Raw genomic sequence first — 24,347 nt, 5'->3', positions numbered from 1 at the left:
CAATGACAAGCCCCATTTGGCCTCTGCCCCGCCCATCCCCACCGAAGGTCAAAAGCACTGTGGCCTGTGCAGTGAACCCAGAGGCTCCTAGGTTCAGAGGCTCCAAGTGAGGATTCGCGAGAGGGGCAGAGGGTGCAAAGGACCAGGGCACTTGGTGGGAGCCGCTCTGCTCAGAAGCCTCCAAATCCCCAGGTCGGCTGTGATTGTTCTGCTTGCCCGCTCGCTGCCCACATGGCCCTGAGAGGCGTCTACGCGCGGCTACTGTACCGCGGACCTGGCCTACTAGTCTTTCGTTCATGGAGCTCGGCGACAGCGCAGACCGGTCAGTGTTGGACCTGGGGTGGAATGGGGAGGGAGAAACTTGAGGCTCGGGGACTTTTTCGGGGTGATTTTTCCCGTCCTGTGTTTGCAGAGAAAGGCGAGAAGACCCAGAGTCGATCGGCCAAGCGTAAGGACCCCTGGTTGCGCCGTGCGTCTGCACTCCTCGTCCAACTGTCCCCTCTTCCAACTGTCTGTCCGTCCCCGATGGGTTCTGTCCCAGAATCTGAGGGCTGACCAGGCGGGGAGGCAGGGCCGTGGCCAGGGCCAGAGGCGCTGAGGCAGTGAGTTTCCCGAGAAAGACCACTTTGCCAGTCCTGTTTGCTGCCCACATTAGTTGAGGGTTGAGGGGCGGGGCTGAGGATTCTGGGGGAGGGGAGGGCGTAGTGGTCGGGTGGACAGGGCTGAGTAGAGTCCCACTCCCTCCAACCCCGCCCAGCTTCGCGGCCTGAGTTTGACTGGAGGGACCCACTGTTGCTGGAGGAGCAGCTGACAGCAGATGAGATCCTCATCAGGGACACCTTCCGCACCTACTGCCAGGAGCGCCTCATGCCCCGCATCCTGCTGGCCAATCGCAACGAAGGTGCTCAGGCAGGCGGGTGGGCACTCTGGAGCTCCCACTGCCACCTGAACCTGTACCCTCCATCATGCACACCAGTTCTGCCTGCTCTAGCTGGGCCTCAGAGCACCTCTGGCTCTGGGCTAGTGCTCCAGAGGGCCAAGGCTGGGCCTGAAGTTGGGCTGTCTGTCCCTTTGCAGTTTTTCACCGGGAGATCATCTCAGAGATGGGGGAGCTCGGTATGCTGGGCCCCACCATCCAAGGTAAGGACACATTTCTCTCCATATTCTGCAGCCCTCCACTGTGTCTTGAAAAGCCCCTTTCTTTCCCTGAGCCTAGTTTCTCAGTCTGCAAAGAGAGGCTGTTATGTCTCTGTCTGAAGCAGCTGTGGGGATGAAATGAATAAACCCTCAAGCTATAGCCAGCTTGGTGCCCTCTCCTTGGGTACTCCTATGGGGCTCTGTCTCTTGGGCAACAGGAATCACTGGTCTCAAGTGGGCAGGGCTTTGTTCCCCATTGTTCTATTTCTCTCCCCTCCTGCCCGCCCCCCAACCCTGGCCCATCCTCACCAGGGTATAGCTGTGCTGGAGTCTCATCAGTGGCCTATGGGCTCTTGGCCCGAGAGCTGGAGCGAGTGGACAGTGGCTACAGGTCAGCAATGAGTGTCCAGTCTTCCCTTGTCATGCACCCTATCTACGCGTATGGCAGCGAGGAGCAGAAGCAGAAATACCTGCCCCGGCTGGGTGAGCAGCTGCCTGGGGAGCCTGGTGGACAGAAGATGGTGCCAATGATCTGAAACTCAGGGTCAGGGCTGTCCCTCAGGCCTGCCTTATGTTCTCACCTTAAGGGTATTGCCAATGGCCCCTCAGGCCCCCTGCCAGACCCTGGACGCCACTCCCCCCCTCCCCCCCCCGCCCCGCATCTGATTCTCCTAGGTCTCTCTTGACTCTGCCCCTTTCTCACCACCATCATATCCCCTGTGATTTGCTTTCTCTGCTCCCCATTGCAGTCCAAAGTTTAAAGTCTTAACTTCCCAACTGGGTCCACAAGCCCCCACATGGGCAGGCCTCTGCTGACCTTTCCAGCTGATCGCTGACTACTCCCTTGACTGCTCCTTTGCAGTCAGACTCAGTGGCTTGGAATTCTCAGTTGTACCCCTGGACTTTTGCACATCCTGGTCTCACTGCCAGGACTGCTCTTTTGCATACCTCTTCCTGCTTAACTCCTTTTCACTGCCCTTCAAGACAGTTTAGCCAACCCCTTCCCGACTCCTGTTTGGACCTCCCCCCATTATGGCATTGTGACTATGACCTGGGTGAGATATCTGTTCCCCCCACCTCCTGGGAGTGCCATGAGGGCAGGGTCAGGTCTGCCTTGGCCTGGCTCAGTGGAAAGGCCTGCAGTTTTCAGTAGAGGGTTTGGATGGGGGACCCACAGCCTCATGATCTCGTCTCATGCCTGCAGCCAAGGGGGAGCTTCTGGGCTGCTTTGGGCTCACGGAGCCCAACCACGGGAGTGACCCTAGTGGCATGGAGACCAGAGCCCGCCACAACCCATCCAACAGGAGCTACACCCTCAATGGGTCCAAGACCTGGTGAGGCAGGAGCCTGGGAGCCTTAGGCAGGTGGGCAGGGGCAGTAGGTAATGGCCAGATCCCTCACTGCCTGTCCTGCTTCCAGGATCACCAACTCACCTGTGGCCGACTTGCTGATAGTATGGGCTCGGTGTGAGGATCACTGCATTCGGGGCTTCCTGCTGGAGAAGGGGATGCGGGGCCTCTCAACCCCCAGGATTGAGGGCAAGTTCTCTCTGCGGGCATCATCCACAGGGATGATTATTATGGATGACGTGGAAGTGCCAGAGGAGAATGTGCTGCCTGGGGTGTCTGGTCTGGCGGTAAGCAGCAGCCACCTTGGGAACTGATATCAAGTCACCTGCTGCTTCTCTTTTCTTGGGCAGGCCCCTTGCTAGGGACCCAGCTGGGGAACAGATACCCATGGAGCCCAAACAGTAGTGACTTGGAGAGGCTCTGCCTGGATCACTAATGTGTCTTCAAACTGCCCCCCTCTCCTTTTTAATTTTTAGCTGTGCTGGTTGTTCATTGCTGCATAGACTTTGGTCTAATTGCAGTGAGCAGGGGCTACTGTCTAGTTGTAGTGTGTAGGCTTCTGGAGTTGTGGTTCCTGGGTTCTAGAGCACAGGTTCAATAGTTGTGCACTGGCTTTGTGGCTCTGTGGCATGTGGGATCTTCCTGGACCAGAGATCAAACCTGTGTGTCCTGCATTGGCAGGTGGATTCTTTTCCACTGAGCCACAAGGGAAACCCAAAACTGCCCCATCTTGGTGACCATCTCACTCAAGCTGGCTCGGCCCGGGATGCATAAAGGCCTGAACCAACTTAATTCTGCTTGCATGTGCATCTTCCTGTCTCCTTATCTCAGACCCTAGATCTGAGCCTCCGGTCCAGATCTTGGACTGGGGAGAACTGTATGAAAACCAAGAGTGAGTAGGCAAGAAGCGAAACCCTATGTGCATTGTTGGCTTTGATGCCAAGGCCATGTGTGACTTCAACAGTTGTGCTGAGTCTCCCTGGTTTACACTGACTGTGTATCAGGGGTGTCTGGGGAGGGGCACTTAAAAGTTAGTTCTCTACAGGTTCTCTCATCTCTTGGTGGAGCTGAGGCCCTGTCTCAACCCTACAGGGCCCCTTCGGCTGCCTAAACAATGCCCGCTATGGCATCACATGGGGTGTGCTTGGAGCTGCTGAGTTCTGTTTGCACACGGCCCGGCAGTACACTCTGGACAGGTCTGTGGGGGCTACCATGACAACTCCCAGGGGTGTGAATGAGGGGAGGCTCGGGCTCCATCACTTACCCCTCCACCCTTGGCGCTCAGCCACCAGATCTAAGTTCCCTGCTCTGTGAATTGGCCGAGGAAGTCCTTCTGAGCAGTGAGGGGCTCAGTCAACAGCAGGGCCAGAGTGAGCTGAGTAGGGACACAGCTCACTCTGGAGCAGCCTGAAAAGGCCCTGGGATAGGACTGGGGAGTGCCCTCCACCCCATAAGATTTGCCTTGACCTTGCCTGCGTAGGATCCAGTTTGGTGTCCCACTAGCCAAGAACCAACTGATTCAGAAAAAGCTGGCGGACATGCTCACTGAGATCACATTGGGCCTTCATGCCTGCCTGCAGCTCGGCCGCTTGAAGGATCAAGACAAGTAGGGGCTCTGTGTGTGGGAAGGGGCAGGGGGCTATGGCAGGAGGACCCGGTGCCTCTTCCAGGCATGGTGGTGGTTGGGCCTGGAGAAAGATGCCCGGTGCCTCTTCCTGCCTGGTGACCCTGGGGACCCCGCCCTGCCTACCTCTCCCTCACTGGGAGCCATGTATGCTACTGTGATGTAACCCTCCTCCCTGGCTGGCTTTTCCCGTGGGGTAGGGATGCCTGGGTGCCCGGAGCAGGGTCAGTTCTTTGTAACCCAATGTTTGTGACATCTGTGCTGTTCCCAGGGCTGCCCCGGAAATGGTCTCTTTGCTGAAGAGGAATAACTGTGGGAAGGCCCTGGACATCGCTCGCCAGGCCCGAGACATGCTGGGGGGGAATGGGATTTCTGATGAGTATCACGTGATCCGGCATGTCATGAACCTGGAGTCTGTGAACACCTATGAAGGTGGGGGCTGGATTCCTGGGGGGTGGGGGGGGGTCACAGTGGCCTCACATCTGGGGAAGGGGACAGCAAGGAGGGGCAGGGACAGCAGGCTCAAATCCTGCTGTCAGCTGTCTGTCACCAGTTGGCAGCATGATGTGGGGCAAGTCCCACCCTCGGTCCTGCATCTGGAGTGGCCCACAAGGGGACCATGGAAGTATACACTCCCACATTTCCCCCATTATGCTCGAGGAAGGATGTTCTCAAGCCCACTTACAGCTTACTCGGGCATCCACAGATGGGGGCACAACACCCAGTGGGCTGGTGAATTCAAGGAGGTGAGTGTGCAGCTACACACAGGAATCAGCACTCCATTTTATGTGAGAAAAAGAGAGAGAAACGGTAAATCATTGGCAGGCTGTGGTGTTTGCACCTGGTAACTGGTTGTGACTCCTGTGGGGCCCAGAACCCCTTTCCTCATAGGAAGACAGACATAGAAAAAGATAATTAAAAAGAAAAAAGATGTGGGGACTCCCTGATAGTCCCATGGTTAGGACTTGGCGCTTCCACTGCGGTGGCCTGGGTTTAGTCCTTGGCTGGGGAATTAAGATCTCACAAGCCAAGCTGTGGCCAAAAAAAAGAAGAGAGATGTACAATTCTAGTGTGAGCCACACAGACTAGAGGGAGCTATAACAGGACTCAGTCTCTGAGGGAGAAAGTGGAACCATATTAAGCCTTGAGGGAGGTGTAGGAGTTCCCTGGGCAGAGACGGAAGTAGCGTCCAGTGCCGTCTGGGTGGGGCATTCCAGACAGCAAAGGGGAGGGGGAGGGGATTCTACGGCATGACAGGGACCCTGAGGACAAGCTGAGGGGACCTCCAGATGGTTTTATGCAGGGGAGGGGGCGGGATAGATTTGCACGTTAGGAAGAAAAGAGAATTATTTTGCTCTATAAAAAGGAGGGCATAATCTCTGGTTTCTGCTTTGGGAAGCTAAGGAAGAACAGATGAGAACATGGAGGCCTGTAGAGTGTTCCCTTTGTGGATGTGGGGTGGGATGTGGGATGTGGGGCTTGGGGCAGTGGCTTCAGGATGAGGGGAGGCAGGGATCAGCTGGGACAGGCAATTAATTGTCTGATGTTTGCTTTCCTTTCCCTCCTGTGAGTAAGAAAGGGCCTGATCCATTTCCCACAGAGCTCATTAGCTCTTTCCACCTCTGCGGGAAGAAAGCATGGCTGGGTTGAAAATCAAACATTTAATCAACTGTGTGGGGTTGGGGTGGGGTGAATCTGGGAGAGTACCAAAGCTGGGCCCCGTGGTGGGGGCTGGACTTGCTGTGGTTTGGGGCCTGGCACAAAGAGCATCGGTTGGGTTTTGTTTGCTTGTTTTTGCCAAAGAAGCATTGCAAAACTCTGAAAAACAATTTTCTCAGCATGGCCCAAACGGTGGCCTTCCTTGGTGGCTGTCACTAAGAGGGGCTCTCCTGGTAGCTGTCAGCATTCGCCATCTTTGTGAATCTGTTCTTCTTCCAGAGTAGTAGCCTGTGGGGGGACATGAAGAGTGACTTTAAAAGGAGTTTGTGGGGGATTTCCCTGGTGGGCCAGTGGTTAGGACTCTGCACTTCCACTGCAAGGGACACAGTCAGGGAATTAAGATCCCTGGTTGGGGAACTAAGATCCCACATGCCATGTGGCACATCCAACATAAATAAGCAAATTTTTTTTTAAAAATAAAGGGAAATTGTGAGCTATTAAGACTGCACACTGACTCTGCATTTATTCACCCAGGCACGCATGACATCCACGCTCTGATCCTTGGAAGGGCTATCACAGGGATCCAGGCATTCGTGGCCGGCAAGTGAACCCACTTCACCTGGGAGCCCAGATGGCACCAAACCCTTCTCCAGGGAGACACAGGGCTTGGAGCTTAGTTGGAGAGGTGGCAGATGGAGCCAGTTCTTCTGGTGGGAAGTGAGAGACACTGATTTTTAAATATCAAAATTTCCCTTTTGAAGTCACTCAAATGTGTTCCTTAAAGAGAAGATGGAACTTTCTGTACTGAGTGTCTCAATCCAGTTTTGACCATGGATGGGCAGGGACTCTACCTGCCTTGGAACAGAAGCTCCTTGACAGGGGAGCAGGGACAGGGGAGGAGAGTGACATGGAAGCAACTTGTGAGACCTACCAGTGGTCTAAGTGAACTGCTCCATCCACACGGTAAGCGTTCACTCTGTACCCTCTGACCCTCCCATCTGGGGGCAAGTGCCTTAATGCTGGACGCTGAAGCAGAATGAGTGATAAAGAGAGAGAATAATAAAGAGTGTGCGTGTCTGACCCCACCGTGTTGCATCACATTTTCTGGTAACCAGTAACAGGAAAAAGGAACACGTGAAAGGGCTGTGAAGCGCGCTGGGACCCAGCAGGGATTTCCCCAGCCCAGAAGTGATCTGGACCATGTCGGAGTCTTGGGCTCGGCTGTAATAAATAAACTCAGGTGGGCACTGCCAGGGCTCGGGGCTGAGGGCAAAGGGGACTTTGTCCTTTTTGTCACCCACCACAGAGCTGACGCACAGCGTAGGAAATAACAGTCCAGCTTCTCAGCTCGGACACACCACATAACAGGGGAGCATGGGGCCATGAGTAGGATGGCCAGGGCACCAGGGCCTTTGCAGAGATAGTGGTTCCTGTGGGGTTTAGGGCCAGGCGATGCTGCTCTCTGTTGATATTTACTTCAAAAAAAAAAAATTTTTTTTCTGGCCATACCTCATGGCATGTGGGATCTTAGTTCCCCGACCAGGGACTGAACCCGTGCCCCCTGCATTGGGACCATGGAGTCTTAACCACTGGACTGCCAGGGAAGTCCCTGCTGATGTTTACTTTCATCTTAGCCCCTACAACTCTCATACCTCAGGCTGGACACACAGGTCTTTGTACACAGTCTCCACAGTGTGGCACACTTGTTTGAGCTCTGTTTCCAGGTGACTGATCTTTGCCATCTTTTGGGTGAACTCTTGGAGCTTTTCCTGGATGATCTTGTTGTGGTGATTATAAATCTGATACATCCTCTCCTCGAGCTTCTCTGTCAGATCTGAAACCTTTGAAAGAATAAGAGGTGCTCTTAGAAAATCAAACAAGAGGCATCACGAGACATTTGTTCTGATTGGTTCTTTAAGATTTCTGCAGTTTATCTTATAAAAGTGGTAAAAACAACTCTGGTGACTGGGAGTAAAATGGCCTATATGTTAAATTTTTCTTTTCTTTTTTTTAATAAGAAATATTTTCAACTTTATTCATCTCCAAAGAGTGATTAAAAACATGATTCAGGGGACAGTAAAAGGTCAAATAAAGTGGAAGAATGTGACTTTACATATATATATTATATATACTACATATATGTAGTATATTTTATATACTACATATATAATTATATAACTTATAATAATTATATAATTATATATGTGTAGTTATAATTATAGCATATTTTATTATATAATTATATAATAAATTGTGTGATTATATAACATAAATTATAATTATATTAAATATATATATAATTATATATTGCATATATAATTATATATTACTTATAATATATATATATGGAGAAGGCAATGGCACCACACTCCAGTACTCTTGCCTGGAAAATCCCATGGACGGAGGAGCCTGGTGGGCTGCAGTCCATGGGGTCGCTAAGAGTAGGACACGACTGAGCGACTTCACTTTCACTTTCATGCACTGGAGGAAATGGCAACCCACTCCACTGTTGTTGCCTGGAGAATCCCAGGGATGGGGGAGCCTGGTGGGCTGCCGTCTATGGGGTCGCACAGAGTTGGACATGACTGAAGGACTTAGCAGCAGCAGCAGCATTATATATATATGTATTAGTGTAACCTTATCCCAGATCATTTTTCTTTTTAAAAAGAAAGGTGCAAAATTATGTAAATAAACTCAGCCTGGTTAGGAGGAACATATCTAGAATGGAGACTAGAGGAAAACATGCAACAAAGTGGCCTCTCAGTGATGGTATCATCTGAATATTTTTATCTTTTTTTCCTGCTACGTCATATTTTTCTCTAAATTTGCTATGTACCAGGTAGGTAGGAATGGGGCTGAGGGAGGAAGTCAGCCTGTCTTCTAGAGATGACGTGTGGAATTCACAAGTTGTCTGACTTACAGGACACATTCTGAAGACACATCAGGGACAACTATTAATAACAGACCTGAACATAACATTAGATTTTGTTAGACAAGCCCCAGCCATGTTCAGGGACTTCCACTTTCCCAAATCATGTGACTTCTGGAGGACAAGTGGGTGTGATAACTCAGGTTATGCCTCAATCCCCTCCTGCCACAGCCATTAGCCCAGCATGAAGGTAAGGGACTAGTCTGTGATACAGGTGAACCTTGGTTTTTCATCCTGGCTCTCCCACTCAGGCAAATTATTTCCAAACCTTACTTTATCCATCTGCAACATGGGTCTAATCTCTTCTCTGCAGGATTGCTACAAGGGTGAAATGAGGTACCATATGCAAACTGTATAGAACGTGTGGGGAACATAACAGCAGTTCATTGCCTCCTCCTTTATGTTTTACATAAGGAACACCCCCTCCCTTTCCCTGGGGTTCTGCAGTACGTGGGGGGAATCAATCACCTTGATCTTGAGGCTGTCTCTGAAGTTGGTCATGAGGGCATGGTCCTTCTGCCTGCTCTCGTTGATGTTTTCGATCAGCTCCTGGGCCCTCTTCTTCAGGATGTCAATGCTCGAGTCCAGAGAGGAAAAGTAGGGTCCTGACTTTCCTTCCAGCATCATCAGCTGGCGATTGGCACTGGAGGTGGCGACAGAGGGGCTAGAAACCTGACTTCTGCAAGTATAGGAAACTTGAGATCAGCACCAAAGTTTCCTGAGAATGGCTGATCTGAATTAGCTCTGTGGTGGGAGAACCTGCATCTTGTGTTTCCCGTTGGTGACACTTGTTTCATTAACACCCCCTCCCCCACCCTGCCCCTGAGGGGAAGGGACAGTTTAAGAGTCTGCCTGCCAATGCAGGGGGACATGGGTTCAATCCCTTCTCTGAGAGGATTCCATGTTCTGTGGGGCAACTAAGTCTGTGCACCCCAACTACTGAGCCTGGGCTCTAGAGCCCGTGCAACCTAGAGTCGAGCTCTGCAACAAGAGAAGCCACCATAATAAGAAGTCCTCGAACCACACCTAGAAAGTAGCCCTCCCTCTCCCCAATTAGAGCAAGCCTATGCACAGCAACGGAGACCCAGTGTAGCCAAAAATAAATTTTTAATAAAAAAATTAAAATTAAAAAAAATACCCCCAGAAGAGTTTGTCCCACATTGTGTGTGCTAAGTCACTTCAGTCATGTCTGACTCTGCAACCCATGGACTGTAGCCTGCCAGGCTCCTCTGTCAATGGGATTCTCCAGGCAAGAGTACTGGAGTGGGTTGCCATGCCCTCTTCCAGGGGATCTTCCTGATCCAGGGATCCAACCCACATCTCTATGTCTCTTGCATTGGCAGGCAAGTTCTTTACCACTAGTGCCACTTAGGCACTAATGCCACTTGGGTACTGTACAAATGACTATAATTATGCAATTCAACTAAATGCATAGTTAGTGAAATAGTGAAAAAAGGACAGCTGTCTAAAAAAGCTAAATAGAATGAACAAAGTTGAACCTAATAAAATACAACTGTTAAATCAAGTGTGGGCAAACAACGATATATTAGGGCCAAGAGCATAAAAATTTAAAGTATTTTGTCGAGGCCTATAAGTTTTTGCTTTGCTTTAGAAAAACAAAAGTGGGGGACTTCCCTGGTGGCCCAATGTTTAAGACTCTGTGCTCCCAATGCAGGGTGCTGGGTTTGATCCCTGGTCAGGGAACTACTGATAGATTCCACATGCTGCAACAAAAGATCCTGAGAGCCACAACTAAGACCCGGCCCAGCTAAAAGAAAAGACAGTAAAATAAATAAAAACACAAATGTGGAAACTGTGGGTAATGCATTATGAATGAGGTGTATGCAAGGAAAAAAAAAAAGTTGTGATCTGATCAACAGACCCATTGGTGTTTTAAATTAAGATAAAATGTTTAAAGGGCTTCCCTGGTGGTCCAGTAATTAAGTATCAGTTTGGCAATGCTGGGGAACACCAATCCCATATGTTGTCAAACAACTAAGCCTGAGGGCCACAACTATTGAGCCTGTGCTCTAGAGTCCAAGAGCTGCAACTATGGAAGCCTGTGTACCCTAAAGCCGGTGCTCTGCTACAAAAGCCACTGCAATGGGAAACCCACACACCACAACTAGAGAGTATCCCCTACTCACTGCAACTAGAGAAAGCCTTCATGCAGCAATGAAGACCCACCACAGCCAAAAAATAAATCTTTTTTTTAAAAAAAGATAAAAGGGTTTAAGGTAAGATGCTCTTTTTTTTCAGCCAATTTTTTATCTGCCCTACACCATGCTAAGCTACCCGCTTCATCTTGCTGCACCCTCACACCACGCTTTAGGGTCTGTCCCCATCGTCTTTACCTCATCGCTGAGGACACAGGCTCAGGACGACTGTGTCACTTTCTCAGGATCCCCAGTCTGTGCAGACCTGGGTGTGGCATCCAGCTGGCCTGACCCCCGGCCTGGGCCCTGCTCCCCCCAAAGTTCTCGTTTCTCTCCTCACCCTGAGGTGCTTCCAGCTCTGAATGGCTGAGACTCGGAGGTGCCAACACAGCAGCTCTTCCACACACCAGTTCACACAAAACCATAAAGCCATGACTGCAAGCCAGGCACAGCTACTGAGAAAAACACATCTTCATTTTTGGATGCTTCCTCCATACAAATATTTTTCTTGGCTTTTCTCCAACTGCTTGAGCTCTTTCTTCTGGCTCAGGATACAACCACAGGGAAACTTGAGTGCATGAGAGTTAGGGGAGCCAGACTCTCATTGACACAGAAGTCCTAAGGCCTGAGACCCTGGCTGTGTCCTGGTTCTCAAGTTCTCCTTATCAGATGGGTTTTTGCCTTTGGGCCTTTGCACTTGCTCTCTGACAGGGAGACCTAGCCTAGGCCACTACCTCTTTTGTTTTTAATATTTATTTATTCATTTTATTTTTGGCTGTGCTGGGTCTTTGCTGCTGCACGTAGACTTTCTCTAGTTGCGATGAGCAGGGCCTACTCTCTAGTTATGGTGTGTGGGTTTCCCATTGTGCTGGCTTCTCTTATTGCAGAACACAAGCTCTAGGCACTTGGACTTCAACAGTTGAGGTACAAGGGCTCAGTAGTTGTGGCACATGGGCTGAGTTGCTCCCTGACATGTAGGATCTTCCTGGACCAGGGGATTGAACCTGTGTCCCCTGCATTGGCAGGTGGATTCTTAACCACTGAGCTACCAGGGAAGCCCCCGCTGCCTCTTTTGAAGCACCACCTATGACCCCGTGCCTATCTCTACCACTGTGTGCTTGTCCCTGATGCCGCTCTCATCTCCCCATTTATCTCTGCATTCCCAGCATCCAGTACATTTTGAGTCCTCCACTATTAACAAACGAATGAATGAAGGACACTGATCTAGTCCTCCCTACTCTGGCTTTACACAAAGCATGCAAGTTCATCTGTCTGCAGAGCCAGAAGCTTGTGTTCAGAGCATCTGTCACAAATGCTCTGTGTTCAGGCACTCATGAGAAGGTGTGCCTCTGATCAAGGCAGATATTTTATAGCAAAACCTTATTGATAGAAAACAAAGACCACTTAAAGGCTCCCTGGGCATTCCTGTAAAAAAAGGTTTTGCTGTCCTCTTGACCTGCCTCTCATGGGAAGAATAATAAAAGTGCATAGAATAAATGAATGAGTGATTAGGAAGGGCTTTCATTACCATCCACGCTCCCATGTTTCCCAAACTTATCCTCAACCCACGCCTCTCCTCTGAGCTCCCAGTAAGGTACCTGACGACCCCCAGGCCCTCTCCACTTGGCTGTCCCAGAGGCATTTCAAACTCCTCTAAATTTACACACCAACTCAAAGTTGTCGGTCCTCCTCCTGTCATTGAAGAACACCAAAAGTCACCTGGTACCCAAGCCAGAAACTTGGCAGCCACCCTGGAGCCTGGCTTCTCTCCGTCCTTCCAAATCCTCTCACAAAATCAGACTTCTCTGGTGGTCAGGTGGTTAAGAATCTGCCAATGCAGAGGACACGAGTTTGACCCTGGTTCTGGAAGATCTCACATGCCGTGGGGCAACTAAGCTCCTGCGCCTCGACTACTGAAGCCCACGTGCCCTAGAGCCTGTGATCCACAAGAGAAGCCACAGCGCCACACGAACAGTAGCCCTTGCTCACTGCAACTAGAGAAAGCCTGCATGAGGCACCAAAGACCCAGTGCAGCCATAAATAAATAAATTTCTTAAAAAATAAAAGATTAAAAAAAAAACCAACAAAAACAAATCCTGTCACAAAATCAGACTAGCCTGGTGCTCCAGTGCTTAAGAATCTACCTGCCAACGCAGGAGACAAGGGTTTGATCCCTGGTTCGGGAAGATCGCTCGTGCCCTGGGGCAACAAAGCCCCAGGGCCACAACTACTGAGTCTGCTCACCTAGAGCCCAAGCTCCAACACAAGAAAAGCCCAGGCACCACAGGAAGAGTAGCCTCTGCTCTCCACAACTAGCGAAAGCCTGTGGGAAGCAACGAAGACTCAGCACGACCTAAAATAAATTAATTTAAAAAGAATCCAGTCACAAAATCCTTTCATTTCCACCTCCTAATTTCTCCCAAATCTATCATCTCTTCCCCACCAACCATTCGCAGCCCCACACCTATAGTTCTCACTTGGGCCTCAGGGACCTTTGAACCACAATCAGACACCACTTCTGCTCTATAGCCTACAAGACCCCCCACCAGCTGCAGGATCAGGTAAATTCCCTAGCACAGCACACAAGGCTTTCCAGGGCTGTGGAAAGGCCTCCATCTTCTCTTTTCACCCTCCACTTCCAGCAATTTGGAACCTTCCACAATTTCACCAAATCCATTAGCCTTTGCCTGAAATGACTTTTCTTTTCTGTCAACTTCATGAGACAGCATTCAGAGCACCGCTACCTCGCCATCGCTTACTAATCACAACACTGCCAGTTTGTACGCAGATTCCCTCCAGGCGCCCTATGCACTCTGGGCAGAGAGTGCATTGTATTCATTCCAGAGGCATCACCACTGTTCCCTGAACACCTAAATGAAAGAATTACCGCCTGAGATGGATGTAACATTCTTGCTCTTAAGCCACTTTGTACCCGGAGTTGCTCTGTTGTCCCCACTGTATAAGGGCTCTGAAATTAAAATCAATGAGAGAACCAGGTGTTTCTTTTTTGTGTCATTGCTCACAACCTGCTTGAGCTGCTAACTGTTCAAAGTCGCTCCTTTCTCAGGCTCTAGGGACGAAGCTGGAACCGGTCTCCGTGGCAGCTACACAAATGGTGAAAAATCACTTGAAATTGGCTCATTCAAATTTCGTGGTGGGACAAAGGCCTGCATCAGATGTCTGCAGAGAGAATCTTGATTTTCCCCAGCCTCCCCTTTGGGGTTTTATTCCTTTCCATTTCATTTTTCTTAATACTCAGCAGCTGCATATTAATCAGGATGCTAATGAATCATAGGCTTCCCTGGGCCTGCATTCACCAATTAACTTTAATAAACAAAACACACCATGTCCTCTCCACTGGCTTCCCTGGTTCTCAGGCCTGCTTCTGTTGCCCAACCCTGGACGGAGGCCAGGGACTGGAAGTGGGCCCAACAGAGCAGGCTGCCTGTGCTCAGGGTGGGGCAGTGGGGGGCCAGGGTGGGGGTTGTGAACACATCCCTCTGCTCATTTATGATGGTCTGTCCTAAGGAGTCCCTAATTCAGCTTCGAGGATTAGGACCTAGTTTCCGAGCACAGCCCACGCTGGCAGGTGGCCCAGGAACGGCAGAGGAAATGGGTCTAAGTGAAGAGACCATCTGTTCGCTCCAGGTAAAGCTGTGATTGGCAGGCGTGAGAGCCAGAGCTGCCCGCTGGTGGGGGCCCTCCCTCCGCGGGCCTCTAACAGATACACAAGTAAACAATTCGCCAGCCACTTACGACCACCACAGGCGGTGGTCCCGGGAGGGGAGACGAGCTAATCAAACATTCAAGGAGGAACACAACAGCATCTCTGGTGGCTGGGCAAAATCATGTTTTGCTGAAGTACAGCCAGGAAAGGGGAAGGTTTGAATTGAAGCTGCAGAGCTCACTCCTTTCACCCTCTGCTCTTCTCTCATGAAATGTGTTCACATTTTAATCATGTCATTGACAGTCTGCTGAGGGATCTGTTAACTGGCCCTTGCACTGGTTCTAATCCATGTTTCTCGACCCAAAGCTCTTTTAGAACTCCTCAAAGTCTCTCAATGATTTGCAATTGTCTGTGTCTCCTCACCACTTAGATCACCGTCTAAACATACTATTTGCAAGAAGGTGTTATCAAACAAACTACTTTAGTTCTCTTTTTCTTTTTTATGGTCTCCGATTGATAGCACACACTTTGGAAACCATTTCACCCTATGCTCTGTTTTACAACTGAGGCCTCTGGGAGGCAAGAGGAAGCTGGCTTTCTGCCTGCAGTCCTCAGGGGCCCTGTCTTGAGCCTCATTCTATTCCCAGGTGAGCTCCTTCACGGAAAAAGTGACTCCCACAGCGCCATCTCTCTGGCCCCTGGCCCCACCCATCCTGAGTTCTCCATCAGAAAGTCCAACCCAGTCCTGGGCTTATTCATCTGTATGTCTCTCAGTTCAGTTCAGTTCAGTCGATCAGTAGTGACCTCATGGACTGCAGCACACCAGGCTTCCCTTGTCCATCACCAACTCCCAGAGCTTGCTCAAACTCATGTCCATTGAGTCGGTGATGCCATCCAACCATCTCATCCTCTGTTGTCCCCTTCTCCCCCGCTTTCAATCTTTCCTAGCATCAGGGTTTTTTCAAATGAGTCAGCTCTTCACATCAGGTAGCCAAAGTACTGGAGTTTCAGCTTCAGAATCAGTCCTTCCAATGAATATTCAGGACTGATCTCCTTTAGGATGGACTGGTTGGATCTCCTTGCAGTCCAAGGGACTCTCAAGAATCTTCTCCAGCACCACAGTTCAAAAGCATCAATTCTTCGGTGCTCAGCTTTCTTTATAGTCCAACTCTCGCATCCATACATGACTACTTGGAAGACCATAACTTTGACTAGATGGACCTTTGTTGGTAAAGTAATGTCTCTGCTTTTTAATATGCTGTCTAGGTTGGTCACAGCTTTTCTTCCAAGGAGCAAGTGTCTTTTAATTTCATGGCTGCAGTCACCATCTGCAGTGATCTTGGAGCCCAAAAAAATAAAGTCTGTCACTGTTTCCAATGATTCCCCATCTATTTGCCATGAAGTGATGAGACTGGATGCCATGACCTTAGTTTTCTGAATGTTGAGTTTTAAGTCAAGTTTTTCACTCTCCTCTTTCACTTTCATCAAGAGGGTCTTTAGTTCTTCTTTGCTTTCTGCCATAAGGGTGGTGTCATCTGCATATCTGAGGTTACTGATATTTCTCCCAGCAATCTTGATTCCAAGATTGTGTATGTCTCTGGTCACCTTGAACTCAGCACGGGAAGAATGCATCTTGTGCCTCTGCCAGTTGGAAACCAAACCACCTCGAGCCAGAAAGCGGGCGGCCCTTTCTGTGCTGGTAAGCATTTACAACTGGTTCTCTAGGGGTGGAGGAGGTGGTGGCAGGGGAAACCTTGATTTGTAGTATTTGCCAATTTCCATGGTGCACGGACTCCCACTATAGCCAATTTCAAGCTACTAACATGAAGTCGCTAAATGCCAGGTTGGGAAGAGATGTGTAGAACTGGTTCCTGCTGGTAGGAGCCGGCTCCAGGCTCTAGGACATCGCAGCTGGGAGACCTCGTCAACTCATCCCTTTTCTCATGCCTCAATAAATGACCCCCCCAATCTTCTCTCCATCTGCCCTGCTAGACAACCTGCAGAAGCCTCCCACCTATCTCCCAGGTCCACTCCCACCCCCTTCCACCCATTCTTCACAGAACAGCTGGTGTCTTTTTATAAAAGGAACCTTAGCATGTCACTTCTCTGATTTCAGCCATTCTCCGCCTTGGTATTCCCTTTGTTTCTATCTAACAGAAACAAAAACTTGTACACGGATGTTCACAGCAGCCTTATTCACAAGAACCAAAGAGCAGAAACAATCTTAATTTCCAATAGCTGATGAATGGATAAATAAGGTAAATCCATAATTTAGAATATTATTGAGCTATATAGAGGAATGAAGTTCTGATACATGTTACAACGCGGATGAACCCTGAAGACATTATGCTCAGTGAAAGAAGCCAGTTACAAAGGATCACACAATTGTATAATTTCATTTATATGAAATATCTAGCAGAGACAAACTGTAGAGATAGAAAGTAGAATTGTTGCCAGGGACTAGAAAGGACATGGGCTTACCAGGCGGCACTAGTGGTAAAGAACCCGCCTGCCAATACAGGAGACATAAGAGATGCAGGTTCAATCCATGTTTCGGGAAGATCTCTTGGAGGAGAGCATGACAACCCACTCCAGTATAATTGCCTGGAGAATCCAATCCCATGGACAGAGGAGCCTGATGGGCTACAGTCCATGGGGTCGTAAAGAGTCAGACATGACTGAGTGAGCACACACATGCATGATTACAGAGAATACGTTTTCCCAGCAACCTGAAGTCTTTCATGTCAGTGCTTGTTAATACATGCCTTTCTTATCAGATGGAAGCACTGAGAATGTATGAGCCTGTCTGTCCAGTATAACCAGGGTATCACTACCACCAATCACGAAGCCTGCCACACTGGACTTCCCGCTGTTTGGTGACCATACCAAGCCTGCCCCTGCCTCAGACACTTGCAGCTTCCTCTGCTTGGAATGTTTGGGTCTCTGGACGCCTCCTGGCTGGCTCCTCCTTATGTGACCTCCTTAGAGATCAACTATTCCAAACTCCCTGTCACTCTAGTTTCTCCTTCTCGGTTCTGTTTCCTTACAGCACTTGTCACCAATTGAAATGACATTTTAAAAAATTATCTTATCTTTTAGAAAGTTCAGTTCAGCTGCTTAGTCGTGTCTGACTCTTTGCGACCTCACGGACTGCAGCATGCCAGGCTTCCCTGTCCATCACCAATTCCCGGAGCTTGCTCAAACTCATGTTCATCAAGTTGGTGATTCCATCCAACCATCTCATCCTCTGTCGTCCCCTTCTCCTCTTGCTTTCAATCTTTCCCAGCATCAGGGTCTTTTCCAGTGAGTCAGTTCTTCGCATCAGGTGGCCAAAGTATTGGAGCTTCAGCATCAGTCCTTCCAATGAATATTCAGGGTTGATTTCCTTTAGGACTGACTAGTTTGATCTCCTTTCTGTCCAAGGGACTCTCAAGAGTCTTCTCCAACACCACAGTTCGAAAGCATCAATTATTTGGTGCTCAGCCTTCTTTACAGTCCAACTCTCACATCCATACATGACTATTGGAAAAACCATAGCTCTGACTACACGGATCTTTGTCATCAAGGTGATGTCTCTGCTTTTTAATATGCTACCTAGGTTGGTCATAGCTTTTCTTCTTTTAATATGCTGTCTAGGTTGGTCACGACTTTTAGAAAGTCAGCTTGGCAATAGACCCAACATAGTCAACACAATATTCAAGAAGAATAAAGTTGGGAGGACTGATGCTACTTAATGTGATACCAGTGAAAGAACATAAAATAGACCAGTGGAACAGAATAGAGCCCAGATAAAGACCCACACATGTAGTCAACTTATCTTTGACAAAGGAACAAAAGAAAATTCAGTGGAGAGAGGAGAATCTTATCAACAAATGGAGTTGTAACAATTAGACATCCACATGCAAAAAAAGTGAAGTTAGACACAGATTTTGCACCTTTCACAAAAATTTTTTCAAAATAGATATCATAGCCCTAAATGTAAAACTATGGCAGAAAGTTAAAAAGAACTAAAGAGTCTCTTGATAAAACTAAAAGAGGCGAGTGAAAAACTTGACTTAAAACTCAACATTCAGAAAACTAAGATCATGGCACCTGGTCCCATCACTTCATGGCAAATAGATGGGGAATCATTGGAAACAGTGACAGACTTTATTTTTTTGGGCTCCAAGATCACTGCAGATGGTGACTGCAGCCATGAAATTAAAAGACACTTGCTCCTTGGAAGAAAAGCAGTGACCAACCTAGACAGCATATTAAAAAGCAGAGACATTACTTTACTAACAAAGGTCCATCTAGTCAAAGTTATGGTCTTCCAAGTAGTCATGTATGGATGCGAGAGTTGGACTATAAAGAAAGCTGAGCACCGAAGAATTGATGCTTTTGAACTGTGGTGCTGGAGAAGACTCTTGAGAGTCCCTTGGACTGCAAGGAGATCCAACCAGTCCATCTTAAAGGAGATCAGTCCTGAATATTCATTGGAAGGACTGATTCTGAAGCTGAAACTCCCAATACTTTGGCTACCTGATGTGAAGAGCTGACTCATTTGAAAAAACCCTGATGCTGGGAAAGATTGAAAGCGGGAGGAGAAGGGGACAACAGAGGATGAGATGGTTAGATGGCAACACCGACTCAATGAACATGAGTTTGAGTAAGCTCCAGGAGTTGGTGATGGATAGGGAAGCCTGGCATGCTGCAGTCCATGGGGTCACAAGGAGTCAGACACGACTGAGTGACTGAACTGAACTGAAACATAAAACACAAAACTGTAAAACTCCCTGAAGACATCATAGGAGAAAATATAAGTGGTTTTGGGGTTGGTGGTGACTTCAGGGTTGGTGGTGACTTCTTAGATACAATATCAAAAGAAAGAACTGGTAAATTGGACTTCATTAAAATGTAAAACTTCTACTCTGTAAAAGACACCATTAAGAATGAAAAGACCCATCACAGACTGGGGCAAATCTTTACAGAACACAAACCTGGGGCTTCCCTGGTGGGTCAGTGGTAAAGAATTGCCTGCCAGTGCAGGAGACATAGGTTTGATCCCTAGTCTGGGAAGATCCCACATGCCTTGGGGCAACTAAGCCTGTACACCACAGCTACTGAGTCCACATGCTGCAACTACTGAAGTCCGCGCACCCTCAAGCCCGTGCTCCACAGCAAGAGATGTCACTGCAGTGAAGCCTGGGCACCACAACTAGAGAAAAGCCTGCATAGCAAAGACCCAGCGTCGCCAAAATAGATATATAAATAAAATTATTTTTTAAAGACAAAAAAAAGACTTAAAAAAAAAACACCTGCAAATCTGATAAAGGCCTGACATCCAAAATATTCAAAGAACTCATGAAATTCAGCAATAAAAGAAATCCCCCCCCAAGAAAAGAAACATCCAATTTAAAAACAGTCAAAGATCTGGACACCATACCAAAAGATGTGCAGATGTCAAATAAGCATATGGAAAGATGTTTAACTTCATACCTCATAATGAAGTTTCAAATCAACATAACGATGATACCACCATTGCTTGTTGGAATGGGGGAAACCTAAAACATTGACAACACCAAATGCTGGTGAGGATGTAGAACAACAGGAACACTCATTCACTGAAAACAGGAATGCAAAATGGTTCAGCCACTTTGGAAGACATTTTGGCAGTTTCTTTCAAAACTAAAAATACTCTTACCATATGATCTAGCAATTGTGCTCCTTGGTATTTACCCAAAGGAGTTGAAAATTTACATCTACACAAAACCTGCACATGAATGTTTACTGTAATTATATAAACAACTAAATTGGTAAAACTTGGAAGCATAATTGCTGAAACTTAAAAGCAACCAAGATGTCCTTCAATAGGTGAAAAGAAGTCAGCTCCAAGAGAGTAGGAATTCTGATTTGTTCACTATTGTATCTTCAGCATCTAAAACAGGGTTTGGGTAAAGGAGACCCTTGATAAATATCTAGTGAATGAATGTGCAAGACAAGAATGTCTTTTTAAAGTAATCTGTAACACTGCCCTTTCTCTTGCTCCAACATCGCAATTTCTGTTAGTTTTATCTTCTTAAATCTATTCAAAATTTGACTACTTATCACCTCCATGGATCTGCCCTAAGTTAAGTCACAGTCATTTTGCACCTAAATTATTCCAGTTGCTTATCACTGGCCTCCCTATTTTCAGTCCAGCCTTTGATAATCTATTCTCTACTCAGCAGCCAGATGGTGGCAGTTTGGTCACTAAGTCGTGTCAGACTCTTGGCGACCCTATGGACTGTAGCCTGCCAGGCTCCTCTGTCCATGGGATCTCCAGGCAAGAATACTGGAGTGGGTTGCCATTTCCTTCTCCAGGGGATCTTCCCAACCCAGGAGTTGAACCCAGGTCTCCTGCATTGTAGGCAGATTCTTTACCAACTGACCTACAAGGGAAGCCCAGCAGCCAGAGGAAGGCTTTTAAAACTTTTGTCTAACGGACTATGGTGGTTTAGTCACTAAGTCATGTCTGACTCTTGAGACCCCATGGACTGTAGCATACCAGGCTCCTCTATCCATGGGATTCTCCAAGCAAAAATACTGGAGTGGGTTGCCATTTCCTTCTCCAGGGGATTTTCCTGACCCAGGAATCAAACCCCAGGCCCCAGGTCTCCTGGATTGCAGGCAGATTCTTTACTGATTGAGCTACGAGGGAAGCCCAATGGACTACACTTCTAAAAATAGCCAGACAGGAACACTTTTCCACTTTGCAGGCCATATGGTCTGGATTGCTTCTGGAGGAGCAGCCCTGTCCTAATAAAACTTTATTAACAATAATCCCCGAACTTCCCTGGTGGTCCAGTGGTTAAGACTCCATGCTTCCATTGTAGGGGGCACAGGTCCCATCCCTGGTCAGGGAACTAAGCCACAGCCACAAGCCACAGCCCATTCCGCCCACCCCCCATCAAAAAAAAAGCGCCTCACTCTGCAGTAGTCAATTCCTGTCGCTCCTCACGGGTAACTATCACCCAACGTCCCATCACCTGTCTAACTGTATCTCTTATTATTTCCCTCTTACCCATGCTTGCTCCAGCACAGTCCTCCCTTGGGGCCTTTGCAGCTGCTGTTTCTTGGCCTGGAATGTAGTCCTCCCTACCCTCATAGTTCACTTATCATCTCCTCCATGAAGCCTTCCCTGACCCTCTGATCTAAACTGGCCATCTGCCACACTCTCCCTATTTTTTCCCCCAGAACACTCAGCATCCCCTGACTACCATATGTTCCTGAGTTTACAGACCTTCTCTTAGAATGTCAGTTCAATGCTTTTGATACCATGCAGGGCCCTGTGGGGCTCCTGGGCTTAAGACCTTTCTGTGGCCCCCGTTTCTTTGATTACAGGAAACAACATTCACTCAGCCTCCATGCTTCCCAGAGTTCCAATGGGCTGATTCAAACAGTTGTTAGGGAAAGGAAGGGATGGGAGACCAGGGAGAAACATTCAAAAGTAGCCTTGGGGAAAAGTCCTATTTCCCTATCAGGGGATATACACAACAATATCTTTGAGCTATTTCTGCAGATACTGACACCCCTTCCAGGTGGGAGAAGCTGATGATTAATGATGGTAGGCTGCCCACAAACAGGTAGACCCCAGACCAGCTGGACTTGAAGGCTAATGCCGACTCCTACTTCCCTCACCATCAACCCCTCAGAACAATGCAAGCCTGTCACTACCTTGATCTTTATCACCTACCCTGACAACGAACCCTGTCTTTAAGACCTTTCCAAAGGGGGGGGGGGGAGTTCTTGAGGTGCTAATCTACTGTTTCCCTCTTTGTCTGGCAAAGAAAGAAAGCCACTCTTCCTCCTCCTTAACTCTCTGTATTTCTGTTCAGCATCAGTGCACAGAGAGCCAAGATTCTGGCATCACTGTGTCTCCAGTGTTTCCATCCCAGGCACATGGGAGATTGTGGACGATTATGTGCAACAAATGCACCAAGAGCAGACACTGGAAGGGTCTGGAGGAAGAAAAGGGTAAACGAGGGACTCAAGGGTCTGTTTGGGTCCTTTGGACCAGGTTCTTCCTCACCTAGGTGGCCCTTGACAAGCCTCCTCATCGCGGCTCTCCTCATCCTGCTGCTGCTCCTGGTTCTCCCCCAGCAGCTGTGGCTCCTGGTCCTTGAACTCTACGTGGGGCATGTCCACCTGTGAGCACAGCTAGCGCTTGAGAGGTCAAAGGAGGGAGGGAAGGAGGGCAGGAAGTGGTCAGGCCCCCCCCCCCCCTCCCCTTCAACCCTGGGCACCTCTGTGTGCTGCTGCGGCATGTTGCGGACCTGCAGGAGAGATGGGCGGGGCTGGGATGGGCACCACGAGGACGGGGGCGTGGACCGGGGGGACCCTGTGCCTGGAGCACAGGAGGACTGAGGTGGGGAGACCTGGAGGGGATGGGGTGAGGACTGGGGTTCCTGCTGGGGTGCTAGGGTGCCTGGGCTCCTAATGGGTGTGTGAGTCGGCTCGAGTCCTTCGAGGAGAGAGAAGTAGGAGAAACAGAAGAGAAACGCGTGCGGTGCCTGCGTGTCTGTGTCTTTCTCTACCCTACTCCTGTCACGCGCCATGGGTGGAAGTCGGTCCTTCTGGCCAGGGCTGTCAGCGCGTCAGTCACACAGTCGGTTAGTCAGGGCCCGGAAGGTCAGTCAGGAAATCAGGGCCCAGCCGGGAGAGGAGTGGCCTGGATGGCAGGAGACAAACGGCCGGTCTCGGGATCGTCGGGGAAGCCCAAGTTCGCTGCCGTTCCCTGCCCGTCAGCCCGCCGCCCGCGCGAAGGAAACAAGTGCAGCGTACTCCCTGTCGCTCCATTCCGTCTTTTCCCGCCTTCTCGTTCGTGCCCTCTGCGCACACGCTGGCCCCGCCCCCGGAACGCCCCGCCCCCACGCCTCTGTAGCGGCGCGAACCTTCGGCCCCGCCTCTTTCCGCGAACTTGCGCGCGCAGCGGGGCAGGGGCGGCCGTTATTAAGTGTCGGTTGGGCTGTCCAGGCGCTGCGTGCGCAGCCCGCACAGCCGAGAGGAGCCGGTGGTTTCTGTGCTCGCGTGTGCGCATGTGTGAGGCGGCACCAGGGCACAAGATGAATGGCGGAATACCTTGGACCGTGTGTTCATTCGTGTTTCAGTTCATTTCTCATCTGCTTAACCCGAAGAAATCTTGCCAATAAAAAATTCTGACTTTTGCTGTCATTTGATTACGACCTACTGCCCTTACTGAAAAAAGCTGATGTAATTACCACCTTGAATCAGTTATCTGCGCTCCAAAACCAGAAGCTCCTTGCAAGCATGGTGGCGCTGGCCCTTATAGAGTTGAGCCCATACCCTTCAATGATAATAGTAATAATGAATAGTGACAACAGTAGTCATAATTGGCACACGAGGAGAAAATATTTAAGAACTTGTATCCAGTATCCACAAAGACCTCTTGGAACTCAGTAAGACACAAAATATAAAGGGGGCGGCGGGAGGCGGACAGACGATTTGAAAGGGTGTGTGCAAAGGCCCGGAGGTCTGAGCAAGCTCTGTGTGTTTGAGGAGCAGTCGGGTCTGATGGGGAGAGCAGGGATTGGCAGAAGCAGTGGGTGAAGGACGAAGAGTTTGGCAGGGGCTGGGCTGAGTCAAGGTCAAGGTCTGGGACTTTGTCCCAACTGATTGCAGAGAAGGTGGGTGTTGCTTATGCTTTGTATCATATATGCTTCACCTGCACTTGTTTTTGCTTTTTACATGGCTTCTACCCCTCCCTTCATTTCTGTATTTATGTCACCGTGTCCAACAGGGGAAGACAGCTGGGATTCCCCCCCCCCCCCACCCCCAAACACACACA

The 24,347-nt window shown here is 49.0% G+C and overlaps 2 protein-coding genes across 10 annotated transcripts; one reads left to right on the top strand and one right to left on the bottom strand.

The window, feature by feature from the left end:
* Nucleotides 1–13: 13 nt before the first annotated feature.
* GCDH (glutaryl-CoA dehydrogenase) lies at nt 14–6,849 on the top strand. Of its 3 annotated transcripts, XM_020887094.2 has the most exons (12): nt 14–106; nt 193–322; nt 413–469; nt 758–901; nt 1,078–1,140; nt 1,450–1,620; nt 2,342–2,471; nt 2,557–2,773; nt 3,579–3,682; nt 3,967–4,092; nt 4,382–4,542; nt 6,304–6,849. In XM_020887094.2, exons 2-12 carry the CDS (start codon nt 232–234, stop codon nt 6,375–6,377), a joined length of 1,338 nt encoding a protein of 445 aa, XP_020742753.2. In that variant the 5' UTR covers nt 14–106; nt 193–231; the 3' UTR covers nt 6,378–6,849. The 3 variants fall into 3 exon arrangements, with proteins under 3 accessions (XP_020742753.2, XP_070319439.1, XP_020742754.2); XM_020887095.2 differs by having other exon boundaries at nt 55–322; nt 413–448; XM_070463338.1 differs by lacking the exon at nt 413–469 and having other exon boundaries at nt 54–322.
* SYCE2 (synaptonemal complex central element protein 2) lies at nt 5,757–23,407 on the bottom strand. 7 transcript variants are annotated; one of them, XM_020887100.2, is made up of 6 exons: nt 23,077–23,308; nt 22,786–22,815; nt 22,572–22,699; nt 9,167–9,377; nt 7,422–7,610; nt 5,757–6,057 (listed from the first exon to the last, which is right to left on the bottom strand). In XM_020887100.2, the coding sequence occupies exons 1-6, from the start codon at nt 23,095–23,097 to the stop codon at nt 6,010–6,012; spliced, it is 627 nt and encodes a 208-aa protein (XP_020742759.2). In that variant the 5' UTR covers nt 23,098–23,308; the 3' UTR covers nt 5,757–6,009. The 7 variants fall into 7 exon arrangements, with proteins under 7 accessions (XP_020742759.2, XP_020742760.2, XP_020742761.2 ...); XM_020887101.2 differs by having other exon boundaries at nt 22,572–22,687; nt 23,077–23,307; XM_020887102.2 differs by lacking the exons at nt 22,786–22,815; nt 23,077–23,308 and adding an exon at nt 23,324–23,407 and having other exon boundaries at nt 22,572–22,705.
* Between the last annotated feature and the right edge of the window lie 940 nt (nt 23,408–24,347).

The sequence above is a fragment of the Odocoileus virginianus genome, chromosome 3, assembly GCF_023699985.2.
Source record: "Odocoileus virginianus isolate 20LAN1187 ecotype Illinois chromosome 3, Ovbor_1.2, whole genome shotgun sequence".
Lineage (NCBI taxonomy): Eukaryota > Metazoa > Chordata > Mammalia > Artiodactyla > Cervidae > Odocoileus > Odocoileus virginianus.
The sequence above is the reverse complement of the archived record's forward strand: the minus strand, read 5'-3'. Positions and strand labels throughout refer to the sequence as shown.